The 14,896-nt window shown below is 39.4% G+C and overlaps 1 protein-coding gene across 1 annotated transcript; it reads left to right on the top strand.

The window, feature by feature from the left end:
- Nucleotides 1–1,300: 1,300 nt before the first annotated feature.
- Nucleotides 1,301–10,898, top strand: LOC125883184 (tetraspanin-8-like). Its single transcript, XM_049567403.1, has 9 exons — nucleotides 1,301–4,980; nucleotides 6,845–6,916; nucleotides 7,019–7,135; nucleotides 7,284–7,358; nucleotides 7,652–7,747; nucleotides 9,050–9,163; nucleotides 9,255–9,287; nucleotides 9,404–9,487; nucleotides 10,275–10,898. The coding sequence occupies exons 1-9, from the start codon at nucleotides 4,921–4,923 to the stop codon at nucleotides 10,410–10,412; spliced, it is 789 nt and encodes a 262-aa protein (XP_049423360.1). The 5' UTR covers nucleotides 1,301–4,920; the 3' UTR covers nucleotides 10,413–10,898.
- The last annotated feature ends 3,998 nt before the right edge of the window (nucleotides 10,899–14,896 follow it).

The following is a 14,896-nucleotide window of genomic DNA, read 5'->3' as shown; positions in this document are numbered from 1 at the left end:
GCCAGGAAGCACCCCACAGTGCTGAAGATCTCTCCACACTCCAGCTGCCCCAGCACCAGAGACCAGACCCATCAAGCTCCCCTCCGGCAACCCCAATCCATTCGTCAAGGAAAGAGGATCAAATGGCCAAAATCGTCAGACAACACCGTGTGGACGCAGTTCGATGACGTCCTGGACAGCATCCTGGAAGTGACTTTGTCTGGCCCTGTGCACCAGAAGGTTGACTCACTCACAACCATAGCACACAACCTTGATGAAGAACGCTTCAGCCCAGTGGAGCAGAAAGCCAGCCCCAAGCACCGCATTTAGTTATTTATGTATTTATTTATTTGATATCGACTTAAATTGAATTCCATATAGAGTTTTTCTTTAAAATAAAACATGAACCCAAACTTTTCTGATCATGTTGTAAATTTGTGCCCACTGTAAAATGGTAACCAAGATATATTTTCCAATGTTGCAGCACTCTCTGGTGGACAAACGGCATAATGACAACACTTTAAATGACCAACATTTCTCTGGGTTGTAGTTTCAAGGTGAAAACTAAAAGAGTATGACTGAAGTATGAATTTAGTGTATCTCTAACACAATGACATCCCTGACTGTGATTAAATTTAAAGTATGAACTGCCAACTGAAGCTTTTCTCAGAGTTCAGACTCACGACTTAAGGATTTCTATCAACTGTTCCCTGAACAAGCACAACTAGAGAGCGATTTAAAAAGATCTACAGTCACAGTATATTTAGGAGTTATACAGATGAAGAGGGGTTGGTTTATTATTTATTCATCTGGGGTTTGTTTATTTAAATCTGAGACTGTTTGTTTATCTGTATTGATGGTTGTAAATAAGTTTGGAATAGTTGTTGACAATTTCCTTTTTAAATGAGACATGAATACTGAGAAGGGGGCTGGATTATATGAGTATACACTTCTTCCTGGTCCTTTTTGAGCACGTCTGTTGATGTTTTTTTTTTTATGAAAATAAAGTCATTCATTAATTTAAAGGGAGAACCGCACAGTCGCCTCGAAGATGAAGAAGCTGAAATATTAAAGTTTTCAATGAAAACTGACTTCCTGTCTCTCAGATCACAACCTGCTGATCCCTGCTGGACTCTACACAAGGCAGACATCCCCAGAGTCCACCAGTTACACTATAAATTCATTCATTCATTCAAACCTTTATTTAAGACTCAGGAAATCAATTGAGGGAGACCCTCATTTTCAAAGATGCCGAGCATGAACAAAGACATTAAAACAATTAATCGGCAAACATGAGATCATACAAACCAACAAACAACACGAGCAATAAATGGGCTCTAAAAGTAGAAATACAGAGTGATGAACATGCTACAGTGTGGATGCATCGTTAAAAACATTTACACTCAATTAAAACAAGATCCGAAATAAGGCACTAAACCGCCATAAGGGCGGCAAAGTGTCTAAGTTTAAGATCTTTTGTAGATTGTTCCAACTTTAAGGTGCACTGTAAGAGTGATATTCTTCCTAGTTCAGTTCTGATTAAAGGAGTGTGAAGCAACAACCTGTTCTGTGAACGAGTACCATGATTATGTGAGGTCAGAGTTAAGAGTGATGAAATATAGGGTGGAAGCATCTGTATCAAAGCTTTATAAATGAACAAATACCAATGCTGTTCCCGCCTCACAGCCAACTGTGGCCTGCCGACCTTTCGGTAAAGGTGGCAGTGACTGGTGCTGTAAGGATCACCTGTAATGAACCTTAGGGCTGAGTGGTCGACATCATCCAGTGATTTCAGTGTAGAGACAGCAGCTTTTCTATATGACATCACCATAATCCAAAACAGAGAAAAATACAGATTCTACAATTCTTTGCCTGTGTACAAAAGGAAAACAGCTCTTATGTCTGTACAAAAAGCCAAGAATTGTCTTCAAGTCGGCTATGGTGCGTAAAATTAAGATTGTCATCCAGCCAGATACCAAGGTATTTATACTGTTAAACTTTCTCTATGGATGAGCCATTCACAGAATGAATATTGAAAGACATGAGTAGCCTTGGCGAACAGCATCCATCCAGATTTGTCTGAGTTAAGTACTAGCTTGTGGTTATGTAACTGAAGTGAAAGTGAATTGAAAGACGACTGTAAACGTTCAATGGCTGACTGAGCAGATGTTGCAATATAAAACTGTGTCATCCGCATACAGATGAAATTTACATGACTAAACTGAAACTAAACTAAACTGAAAACAATATTGGCCCTAACACTGAGCCCTGTGGGACACCTTTAGTAATATTCAAAACTTTAGAATGAACATCACCCATCTTTACGCATTGCAGTCTATTGGAGAGGTAGTTTTCAAACCACAGGCAGCTGACAGAATCAAAACAAATACGAGATCATTTCTTTAGAAGTAACAAATGGTCAACTGTGTCGAACGCCTTAGACAAGTCTATAAACAGAGCAGCACCAGACATTTTGCTATCCAGGGCTGGTGTAACGTCATTTAGAACCAGAGAGGATGCAGATGTGGTGCTGTGCTTAGGCCTAAAACCAGACGGATAGGGAGTGAGTACAGAAAACAAAGAGAGATATGATCTAAGTTGATGATTTACCAGGGACTCCTACATTTTTAGCCAGGCAACGTAATTTGGAAATATGGCGATAGCTATTTTTATCAGTTTTATCGCCTCCTTCAGCTGACTTATAGTGGTTTGGAAAAGGTGTCCCGATGCAGCAATGTGACTGTAAAGGCAGAGCAGATGTCCTTAAAACACCACTGTGATCCATTTTATGATTTTGTAATAAGCTTCTTATATTTAAATTCATCAAACCCAGGCCTCTCCTCGACTTACAGTAGGCAGTGATTTGGCCAACCACTGCCACTGTCGATAAAAGACAAGTTGTGTGATGGACAAACTGACAGTGACCATGTGTGCAAGGAGAGAAACCTAGTAAAACGTCCGATGCCACCGCCACGGGGCTCGCTCATAATTCCGACATCCCATTGTTCCGAAATCTCAATGTTTCGACAGCCCATTGTTCCGACCATATTAAACCCATTGTTACGAAGTCCCATTTTTCACTGTTACAAAATAAGTGTTTCATGGTTAAGGTCTGGCAAGGTTTAGGCACAAGAACTACTTGGTTACACAAATGAGCACAAAAATGTCACAAAATGACATTACGTCACAGTAAAAGGGAAAAAAATCAAACAGCTTTGGAGGCTGTTTTGAAAAGATATCAAGAGGTGGTCTGAGATCAGTTCGCTTCAAGTCCAAGGTGCGGTTCACTTGACCTGTGCCTTGTGAACACAAAGCTCTCCAGGTTCACTTTGCACTTTGTCATTATATTTACCCCTCTAGATCACATGTTATTGACCTCCTGTTGCCATGGTTACGGTTGATATGAGAAATAAAACCACAAGAGTTTCACCAGACATAGCGAAAAAGTATTAAATCAGAATTATCAGAAGATAATGACACGTAGACTGACAGGTGCGTCACTCAGCGTCAGTACATGATATCCCTGTCTTTCCCCGTCTGACTTCATTCTCAACCTACATTAGAAACTGTGAAATATGTATTTAGTCATCAGGGCTGAGAATGTGCCACTGATTTACCGTACGTCCTTTATATCATATAAACACATGAAGGTATTTATATGACTATGACTGAAGTCTGCTGCTAAATTCAGCTTCATGTTTCGCTCAAAACAGTTTTTAATAAATCAGAAGTTATAAAAACGTGTAAACTGCGTGGTTAACGCAGACGAGCGGAGGGTTAGCTGGGACACATCACATTTATTCACTCTACAGTTAATACTGAATTATGTGTGAGTGTCTCTTAATAGGTCGTCAGAAATCATAAATCATCTTTAGAGGGAGCAGATGTTACCTTAAGCTAGCTCGGGACATGTTAACGTTAATATTCTAACGGAGCGAGGCGAGCTAACTGCTAGCGTGCTCGGTTGCTTTGAGATGGCTGTCAGAGATGGCAGAGGTATGATCACATGATCCTGTTTGAGCGATAACAGGTGGTGTGTTCCCTGCTTTATTAGAGTACTGTAAACAAACTTGGAAATCGCCGGTTTCGCTTCCACGGCCGGATGTTGACCCATAATTTACGCAAGGAAGTAGGTGGATAAAAGGGACAGCTGACTGGACGGGATCATGGGCTGCACGGTTGTTATGTCTTGACGACGAGTTATACGTGCAACCCACCATGTGAGATTTGAAAAGCAGCAGATAGCAGTTAGCAGCTAACTCAAAAAAAAAAAAAAAAACAGCCGTTAATGTTCATAACAGGTGTACTTTGAGATACTAACTCTTTTTATTTTTAGAAAGTTTCTATTATGTTAAAAAACAAAGTCGTTGTTTTGAGAGGAAAGAATCTCGTTATTTCTCATAATGATTTGCAGAATTTTGTTTTATCACATTGGCAGAAATGGACTTCCATACCTGAGAGCTTCTTACAGGATGGTAGGTTATTATTTTGTTTCCATTTTATTATTTTATTTTCAAGTATCTTAGTGTTGTCTTAATTTTATTTCTGGTGTTCTGGCTGTAGATGGGAAATCAGTTCGTATCCCTGATGTCATCCACCACACATATGATCAATGATTAATCAGTGATTAACTCACTGTCATCCAGTGTTTGGAGAATATTTCTCTTTGTGTCTCCACCATTTCCCCCTCTGACTAACAAACTCTTAAACCTCAAAATAAAACGTCACAATTCTAAGAACTGTCTTTGGATGTCGCCATCAGGAGCAGCTCTTGAAAATGGGAAGTTTTGTGAAAATCTCCTCCATCCAGTTACTGGAAGACACCGCCCTCCTCTCCCTGTCAGCTATAACTAGCTCACCCTCCCGCTCCTTCATCGTTTCACTTCACCGCAGTCGGAGCTTCAGTGTGTCTGAAACATTGCTGGATCTTCACCTGTAAACATGGCTCAGGTCAACGGCTGCCTCAGTTGCATCTTCACCATCTTCAACATCCTCTTTGCGGTGAGTCAAAATGGCGGCCTCTGATCTTCTGGTTCACTCTGATATCTGGGAATATAAAGTGCGTAGTGCTCGGGTTAAAGACAACTTTTAAACACTCATTATAGCAACTTACATGTAGTTTAATACTTAAATGAGTCATAAATGAGCAGGTGTGCTCAGGTCTAATGTTATAAATGACATAACCAACCGTGTTTGGGTGCTAATTTATGTTAAACTTCAGCTCAACAAACCGATTGTTATGGGCAAATTAAGTAGAAATGTTTCATTAAAATTAAGTTAAATCAACACGATTCGGCCATTTCTGTATTATTCATGAAATGTAGTGTTTTTAAATTTACTGCAGTGTTTACGTAGTTTATTTGCTGATTAATGTAGGAAGTGATGCTGTGGATTCTTTTAAATCTTTGTTTGTTTTTAGCATAAATACCTTTCCTAGCTTTATTGTGTTCTTTTTAAGCATTGCTGGATAATTTAATATGTTTGTAGTCTTATGTTAAGAGAACAAGTAAATCAGAGGAGATAGAGAGCGACTCGTTTGGGACTTGAAACTCAAACTTGAGGATTTTTTTTTTTTTTTTATCTTCTCTTATCTCTAAATTCGGAGGTTTTCGTAGGTCCGTGAACAGGAACTCTGAGTGCTTTTTTTCCTCAGCAGCAGTTTGTGGAGTTTGAATCACAGGGAGGATCATTGATCAGTCGATCCGATCAGAGCTGATCAGATCAGACTGATGGATGAGAGGAGCAGCTGCTGCAGAGGCGAGTGAAAGCAAACTTTTGGACCCAGTGCGATGAACGTTAAAGTTTCACTTTCACTGCGTCTGGCGCTCTGCTGCTCCGTCTGTTCCCAGAGTCACTCTGTAAAGACTTGAGGGCCTGTCCCAATACCCCCCCCTTGGCCCTACCCCTACAGTTGTGCGTTCCCGCGAGGGGTAGTAGTGGTGCCTCAATTCCTTTTTGCGTGTAGGGGTAGGGGGCATAACGAGGGGTAGTGGGTATGAAACTAGCCCTTCGGAGCGAGGGATTTCAGATGCTGACTTGCCAGCGAGGGGTAGACGTCTCCATGGCTACCACCGAGCAAGAGACGGGGAAAAAAGTTCATACATAGCTAACGTTACCGTCGTCAGATTGCTTGTTAGCTAGCTAGCTAGCTCGCACAATCTGGTGTTTGTCATCTGTCCTGTTCTGCAAAATTGTGGGACTTTTCACATTACGATAACACACCAGCTAGCATAACTATGCTGCCTCGTAATGTTAGCTGGTTAGCTAACTAGCAGAAGTCCCCTGTCGTCTGTCATTCATCAAAAGAAGCATGATGAATGCGGCAAATGCGATCGGTAGGATGAATGAGACTCCATTGTAGATGCCGGTTGGAAATGTAGATGGCTCGCAGCTTCCTGTTTAAAATAGTTACGTATGCGTGAACGTAACTGACGCGGTGATGTAGTGAGTGGTGTCCCAATTCCTTGGCAAAGATTTCAACCCCTACCCCTCGTTGCTTCATTTTGAGGCCCAAGGGGTAGTGGACAAGGGGGGGTACTGGGACTGGGCCTTACTCGTGACTTACAAAACAATGACTTGGTCCCAGCACTGCCTCATACACCTCAAAAACTTGATATGTAATATGTGAGTTAATAAAGAATGTCTCACCAACAACCAAACATTTACCTCTATTCATCATGTTCAGAGTACAAGAAGTCAAGGTCGGCAAGTGGTTACAGCAACTTTCCGAGTTGTTCCAACTTGAGGGGGCGTTACTGTGAATTTTCTCCGTCATTTTCCCAATTATTCCGTCACCACATTAACGCACTGTGACTTAACGTTTGTTGTTGTTCTGATCAAACTCTGTTTTTTTCCTTTCTTTCAGATTATTGGCGGTCTCATCATCGTGGTCGCTCTGATATTCCAGATCCTCACAAATGATCATGTAGAACAACAAGTAAGAACAAACACTGTTCACATGGAATTTACAAAATAGTTTGTTGTTTTAAAGAACAAATAAACAAAAGATTAACCTGTGAATCTCTTCCTCTGCCTGCAGCTGGAGAGTTGGACACCCGGCTTCATCGGCCTCTATGTCGTGGGCGCCATCACCATGATGATCGCCATCCTGGGAGCCTGCGGGGCCCACAGGGAGAGCAAAGTGTCTCTGATCGTGGTGAGTTCAAAGACCAGCTGAAACATGGACTGTCAGATTTTCTAACAAAGCGTACAGCTCCATTTGAACCTGCAGAAACACCGTCATGACTCATTTTCCTTCCTTAAAAACTTCTGTGCTGACGGTCTTTTCCTGTTTTTATCCACAGTTCCTGGTGTGCACGGTTATTGGAACTCTGCTGATGCTCCGAGTTGGTATCCGCACTGCTGCCATCCGTCCCGAGGTAACGACCCTGATGCTTCTACTGTCGACTCCACGCTTTTTCTCTACTGAATAATAGCTCAGCGTGTTCAGAGCTGAACGACCTGAACTATAATCACAACAGGAAAAAAACTTTGATTGTGTGTGTGTGAGGTTAATAAAAGCAAAACGACCGCACTGAGGACAGTCTCTTCTACATGAGCTGAGTGTTGATGATGAGTTGTTGATGTTCATCGAGCTGTTCAGACTCTTAAGTCTTTACATGTTGAATTAAAGAAACGTACCAATAATTACTGTGTGTGTGTGTGTTTGCAGCTGGTGCGCATCATGGAGACAGACGCTCACAATAGACTGCCTCTGGACCAGGCTTCAGAAGAGGTGAAGGCCCTGGTTGAGCACCAGCAGAAAGAGGTGAGACACACACACACACACACACACACACACACACACACACACACACACACACCTGCTGCAGGGTATATAGTAACAGTAAAAGTGCATTGTTGTTGCTGTCAGTCTGCAGGTTAACACTGACACTGGGAGCTGATTAGCAGCACTGCTCTTTAGTGATAACTGCCGATGATGCCGTCCTGACCTGTGGTGGTGTGACGGCTTTGTTCCTGAAACATATTGCCTACGCTCCGGTCTCCCTCCCCAGGTGACCGTGATGAGTGAGCTTAATTTGGAGCCACAAAACCCCTTTACGAAGCTCAATATTAGCACTGTTAGCAGTGGCGCTAATATAGTTAACAAGGTGTGTCATCGGGCAGAAATGTCTGAAAACTGCAGTGAGGGAGGAGTGGATGATTTTACTGACATGCAAATGACTTGACATATCCGCACAAGTCAGCGTTGGTCGCCACCACAGCTTTCATTAATCATCACTTCTTGTTTTTAGAGAGGAAATCTGAACAGACATGCTTGATCCTTCAGGTGAAAAACGGTTTTTCATCTGAAGGATCAAGCATGTCCGTTAACCAAAAAACCAAAGAAAGAGGAAGTGATTTATCATCAGGGTGACGGATCAAATTCAAATTAATCTGTAGTTCCTACATTTCTCAAAAAGAAGATGAATTAAATCTGGTCAGCTAACAGCTAACAGTGCTAACTCCATAAACAGAGCTAACGGTGTCAAACAGGGGAACTGGAGGTTCGGCCCTACGCTTACATGACAAAGCTGTCCAGATATTGGCAGTAAAAAAGAAACGTGCCTAAACTATTTTAAGAAATAATAAAATGAACTGAATGTCATTTACTAACATTTGATACCACCACAATCTATTTATTTACATTTTTTGGACTCAGAAATCAATAAATTGAAGTAATTAAATGATGGTGTCTTTTTCATCAGCAATTAATCTGCAGATTTTTTTTTTATTTTTATTAATCAAAGAACCGCCTGGTCAATATCACCTAAGAACATGAGAAATGTCTGACAGCTGGTGTTCATTTAGTCTTTCTTTCACATTATGTTTTAGTCTTGTGTTAGTTTTTATTATATTAAGTCAACCTCTTTTTTTAGTCCAGTTTTAGCTGACTAAAAGACTAAAGATTAAAACTGGACTTTCTTGCTTAAATTCAACAGAAATGATGAATTGAATATCAGTGGGCGCCTTGACTCGCATCATTTCTTGCCTGTGATAGAGGCAGAGGACTGTAACGTTACTGACAGGATTAATAACTCTCCCTGTTTCTTCTTCTCTGGTGTTTTAGCTGCACTGCTGCGGTCTGTTCAGTTACAAGGACTGGGAGGACAACATCCCCGACTCCTGTCTGTGCAACCAGGAGGAGCAGATGGAGGGAAAGTGTGAGGCAGTCAGATACAGAGTGAGTTTAAAACATTCACCTCATCGTTCTGAATCGTGCTTTTAAACTTCAGGTTACTAACGTTTTCTTCTTCTTCTATGGTCTCCTTCAGGTCACACTGCAGAGGGATTATGTCTACAGCCAGGTGAGTGGAGCCAAAACTTAAGTTGAACAAACTAAACAAACATACTGACACAAATTATCAGCTGATTATTTGACCTGTGAAACACAACCTGACCTTTTCTCTCCTCCCGTCTTCAGAGCTGCTTCCCCATCATCAGAGGCCTCGTCCTGCGGGCCATCGACATCACAATCGGAGTGAACCTCACTCTGGCCATCCTGGGGGTAAGATTCAATAAACACTGATTTTCTATTTATTTATTATATGTTTTTGTCACTGACAGGCTCAGTCAGTTATTCTAAGTGTCTGACTGCATTATGAAAGGATCCCTACAGAGATAGAGCCCCGAAATCACCGTCACTAAACCCAGCAGACTGCATTTAAACAGTGGATGTTTCTCAAAGTCAAGGATCCGTCCTTGGTAGGATGAGTCCTTCTGATTGTACATGATACTGCCATGTGATCCTCTGATATAAGTTCACCTCATAACAAGTGAGTGATGCTTTGATCGCGATTCCCCCGAAAAATACACCAACTGAAGCTGACAGAATGAAAGCAGTTACCATGTGGTTATCAGACATTCACCAAAATAAATGACATATTTACCTATATCCTGCCGAGCTCCGCTGGTGCAGGTTTCATTGAAGAGGCCTCACCTTCTCTTGTTCACGAGTGAAGGTAGAATGGAGCGTGAGATGGATCGGCGGTTTGGCGCGGCTTCTGCACTGATGCAGGCGCTGCACCAGACCGTTGTGGTGAAGAGGGAGCTGAGCCAGAAGGCGAAGCTTTCGATTTCCTGGTCCATCTCCGCCCCAACCCTCACCTATGGCCATGAGCTCTGGGTAGTGACTGAGAGAATGAGATCGCGGATACAAGCAGCCGAAACAAGTTTCGTCTGAAGGGTGTCTGGGCTCAGCCTTAGAGGTAGGGGGAGGAGTCAGACATCTGTCAGACCTGTAACAGTGCAGGTGTTGTCTTGATGTAAACTCACCCTCCTGTGTCTCCCTCCAGCTGCTGGGCATGATCCTGTCCTCCATCATCATCCACCAGATGCGTCGCCCCAACAGACCCACCGTCCTGCTGTCCGTCCCCGGCATCTTCACTCCTCCTCCCAAATACCAGGAGCTGCACAACCCTCTGGCGTACTAAAGGAGTGACGCCACCTCTCTCCTCTGTTGCGTCCGGAGTGCCTCACGTCCCTGTGAGGAGTCCTGACTGTCGGCTCCACTGAGATCAATGGACGGAAACTGCTCGTCGATCGCTTGTGTTAATGTCTGAATCTGCTGTTTACACAAAACCTCTGTTAAACATTATATCCTGAATCAACCCCTCATAATCCACCCTGTGAACCAGCATGACGTAAAACGCCGTCAGAAACAACGAGAAGTTAAGGCTTTTATTTTGAAAACTGAGCGGTGTGTTGACAAAGCCTTAGAGGCTAAAATTAAAAGCACGTGCTGTGAGGTCCAGGAGACTTAAAACTTATTTAATTTTATAATGGAAAGTCTATAAGAATAAAGGGGAAGACTAGATCTGCATATAATATAATATTCTTTGTTTTACATGATTTTTTTTACGTTTGATTCTGCTGTGAACTGATACTGTAGATCCTCGACGATTTACAGAAATAAAAACCAGAAAACCAAAATCTGCCTGTGTGAAGTACTGTCTTAAATCCTGTAGACGCCACAATGAGGGAAAAGGGTGTCTTTTTTAAGTCGACGCTGAGTGACGCTGGCTTTACAAAGAGCCAAATCACTATTGTGTCTTAATACATCTTCACAGTGTGGAAAACAATTTAAGTCTATTGAATAAGTACAAAAGAGGAAGGCCTTGAAGTACCAGCCCTTGGTCCAGGATTGTAAGGACAAGGGTTGGAAGGCGTGGCTCTTCCCGGTGGAGATCGGATGCAGAGGTTTCCCAGCCAAGTCAGCATGGCGATTATTGTGTCTTAATACATCCTCACAGTGTGGAAAACCATTTAAGTCTATTGAATAAATACAAAAAAAAAAAAAAAAAAAAAAAGCCGGTGAAATAAAGTTTTGAAATAAAGCCTGAAATAAATAAATGAGTCAATGTAGTTCAATAAATTGTTTTTATTTAAAAAATGTTTTCACTTATTTCCTAATATCACTTATTGTAATTTGAGTTACTTCCCAGCTATTTTTATTTATTTGTTTACTCGTTTACTTTTTATTTATTTATTTATAGATTTACATTTATTTCCCTGCTCATGATATTCAAATGGAGCATGGCTGCGTCACATGATTGTGTCACATTTATTCTATGGGCACATTTATTTAATGCTGACCAAAACTGGCTGCCATGTCACAGAGCTGCTAGTCTGTAGACTTTCTTAAACATAAACCCAAACTGTTCTGAGCATGTTGTTGTAAATGTGTGCCCACTGTAAAATGGTAGCAAAGATATATTTTCCAGTGTTGCAGCACCGTCTGGTGGACAAACCACGTAATGACGACACTGTTTAAATGACCTCAAGCATAGAATCTCACCTTCTGATTTAAATGAAGAACCAGACAGTCACCTTAAAGACGAAGATGCTGAAATATTAAAGTCATTAAAGTCGTTAAATTAATGCACTTACAGCAGAAGTCTGGTGTTATTCGCCCGCCCCTCAACACTTTCTGACTTCCTGTCTCTCATGTCCAAACCCTCTGGTTCCTACTGGAGAAAACTTTATAAACACAAAATATAGTTTCATTTAAGGATCAACTGAGGAAATAACTCCATTATGCTTATTCTTTGTATGTTAAACTTTGGGCTCATATTTGTGGTCTGGAGGATTCTACACAAGATAAAGCTCTGATACAGTCGCTTCCCTTTGACCTCTGATCATCTCACAGAACACGTCGTTGGAGGAGTGTCATTCTCTCACAGAGCTCCTCATACGGGGAATAATCTGCAAAACACCTTCAATCAGACACTCTGTCGCCATTATGGTTGTTTACGTGCCTCGTTTCTCATCTTGTTTTAATTGAGTGAAAATACTTTAACTTTACATCTGCACCTTAACATGTTTATCATCCTGTTTCTACTGTACTTTCAGCGATCATTTATTGCTGCTGTTGATTTGTATGATTTATTTTAATAGATGTGCATGATGGTTATTTGTTTGCTTATTGATTGTTTTTAATGTCTTTGTTCATGTATGGCATTGTTGGAAATGAGGGTTTCATTTAATTGATTTCCTGATTCTTAAAGTTTGAAGGAATATGTTTGTCCTCAGAGGAAAATCAGTTTCCACTTAACTTACAGAAAAAAAATTGTCCTGCTTAGTTTATTAATACATCAGATTGACATATTTCACATTACTCAATAATATTAATCATGACATTATCTTTTTTTTTTTTTTTTTTAATTTATGAGACATTCACTCACCCATACTTACCAGTAAAAACAGCTGGTTTTTCTCAGTAAACATCAGCATTATATCATAAATTGTGACTTGAGATTTGAAAAACACGTTTTAAAACTATGATTAATAAAATTGTTCCCTAAAATATAATTATTCCCTGTGAAAGAAAAAGTTTGAAGAGAAGTATGGAAAACCATCCTGCCAACATGAAGGATAAAAATCCTAAGTTATTATAAGAAACTCTCTAAACATGATGTAGTTTCATCAAAATGAGAAACTTTTATCAAGAAAAAGAATCTCAAAATAATGAGAAATTTTCTTTAAAAATAACGACTTAATGTTTCAAAATAAAGGTTTTGTATAAACAATGGGAAACCTCATTTAAAAAAACGTCTCACAATAATGACCTACCACCTGTACGAAGCTCTCACATATGGAAGCCCATTACTGCCAAAGGGATGAAAAGAAAACTCCTGTAAATCATTATAATTGGAAACTCAAAATGTTCTAAAAATAATGAAATATTTTCTTGAGATAATGACTTAATGTTTAAAAATAAAGGCTTACTATAAGCATAATAAGTTAAAAAAAAAAAAATACTGTGAAAATAATGACCAAAGATCCTGTATGAAGCTCTCAGGTACGGAAGCCCATTTCCATCGATGTGATGAAATGAAAAATCCTGTAAACCATTATAATGAGAAAAAAAACCTCCCTCAAAACAGTGACTTAGTATTAACATAATGAGAAACTTTCTAAAAGAGACTAATTCAATCTAGTATCTTTCAAAATATAAATCATTATAAACTGAAACTCCCTTAAAAATGACTTAATATCTCAAAATAAAGACTTTGTTTTTTAACATACTGTGAAACCTACAGAAAAGAGGAGTTATGAAAATGAAAAATAACTTAGTTTAAATTATGAGGAATGTTCTCAAAATGACTTAATTTCTTTCCTTTCTTTTTTTTTTTTAAAGGGCTAGTTTTAACATTAAGATCTCAAAGGAAGGAGATTTTTTTCTCAAAATAATAAGTTTTTAACATCATGAGAAACTTTCTACCAATGAGTTAGTGTCTCAAAATTTAGACTTCGTATCAACATAATTAAAAAAAAGGTAGTAACTTAAAATAATGACTTAATATCTTAAAATACAGTGTCAACATGAGAAACTTTCTGAAAAAAAGAATTTGTATCTCAAAATAATGAGTATTTTAACATAATGAGCAACTTTCTACGAGTCTAAAAAGTATCTCAAAATAATAAGAAATCTTCTCAAAATGATCTTAAACAAAAGGGCTTGCATCAACATAGCGAGAAACTTTCAGAAAAATAGAAAAAATAGTATCTCAAAATAAGGACTTAGTATCAACATAAGGAGCATTTTCTGTTTTAAAAAAAGAGGCAATATCTTAAGTAATGACTTAGTATCTCAAAATAAAGACTGAGTACAAACATGAGAAACTTTCTAATCAACAAAAAAAGTATCCCAAAATAATGAGTTTTTTTTTCTTAAAATAATGACCTACCATCCCGTAAAAATCTCTCATGTATGGAAGCCCATTTCTGTCAATGTGATGAAAACATAAAATAGTACTAGTATCTAAAAAAATGACTTAGCATCTCAAAATAAAGGGCTAGCATAAACATGAGAAACTTTGTAAACAACAACAAAAATTTAGTATCTTCATATAATGAGATCTTTTTTTCCCTAAAAATAATGGCCTACCATCCCATATGATGCTCCCATGTATGGAAGCCCATTTCTGCCAATGTGATAAAAAAAATCCTGTAAATCATTATAATGAGAAACTCCCTCGAAATAAAGACTTAGCATCTCAAAATAATATATAAATAAAATAATATACTGAGTCATTATTTTCAGAAAGTTTCTCCGAATAGTGACCTGCAGGATTTTTTATTTCATCACATTGGCTCAGATGGGCTTCTGTACAAACAGAGTGAACCTGTAAAATGAAATAACGACAATGTGTGCGACACCTCAGTGCGTTGTGTAAATCGTTATAATTGTTCTATTATCTTTACAAAACACTTTTGACACTAGCAGTTTAAAAAATTACATTTCCAAAAAGTGTGCTGATTTTTTTTTCCTTTCAACCACATTTGTTTGTTTTCCCATGATGAAGAGGACAGTACAGCGTTTAGTTCTTCTTCTTCTTCTTCTATGTGCGTCGATTATTCCCCAAAGGCAGGTCAAACTTCCTGTTTATGTTTTTGTACAATGTCACTGTATTTC

This window comes from Epinephelus fuscoguttatus, linkage group LG22 (assembly GCF_011397635.1).
Source record: "Epinephelus fuscoguttatus linkage group LG22, E.fuscoguttatus.final_Chr_v1".
NCBI classification, from domain to species: Eukaryota; Metazoa; Chordata; class Actinopteri; order Perciformes; family Serranidae; genus Epinephelus; species Epinephelus fuscoguttatus.
Note: the sequence above shows the minus strand (reverse complement) of the source record. Positions and strands in the feature narration are given on the sequence as shown.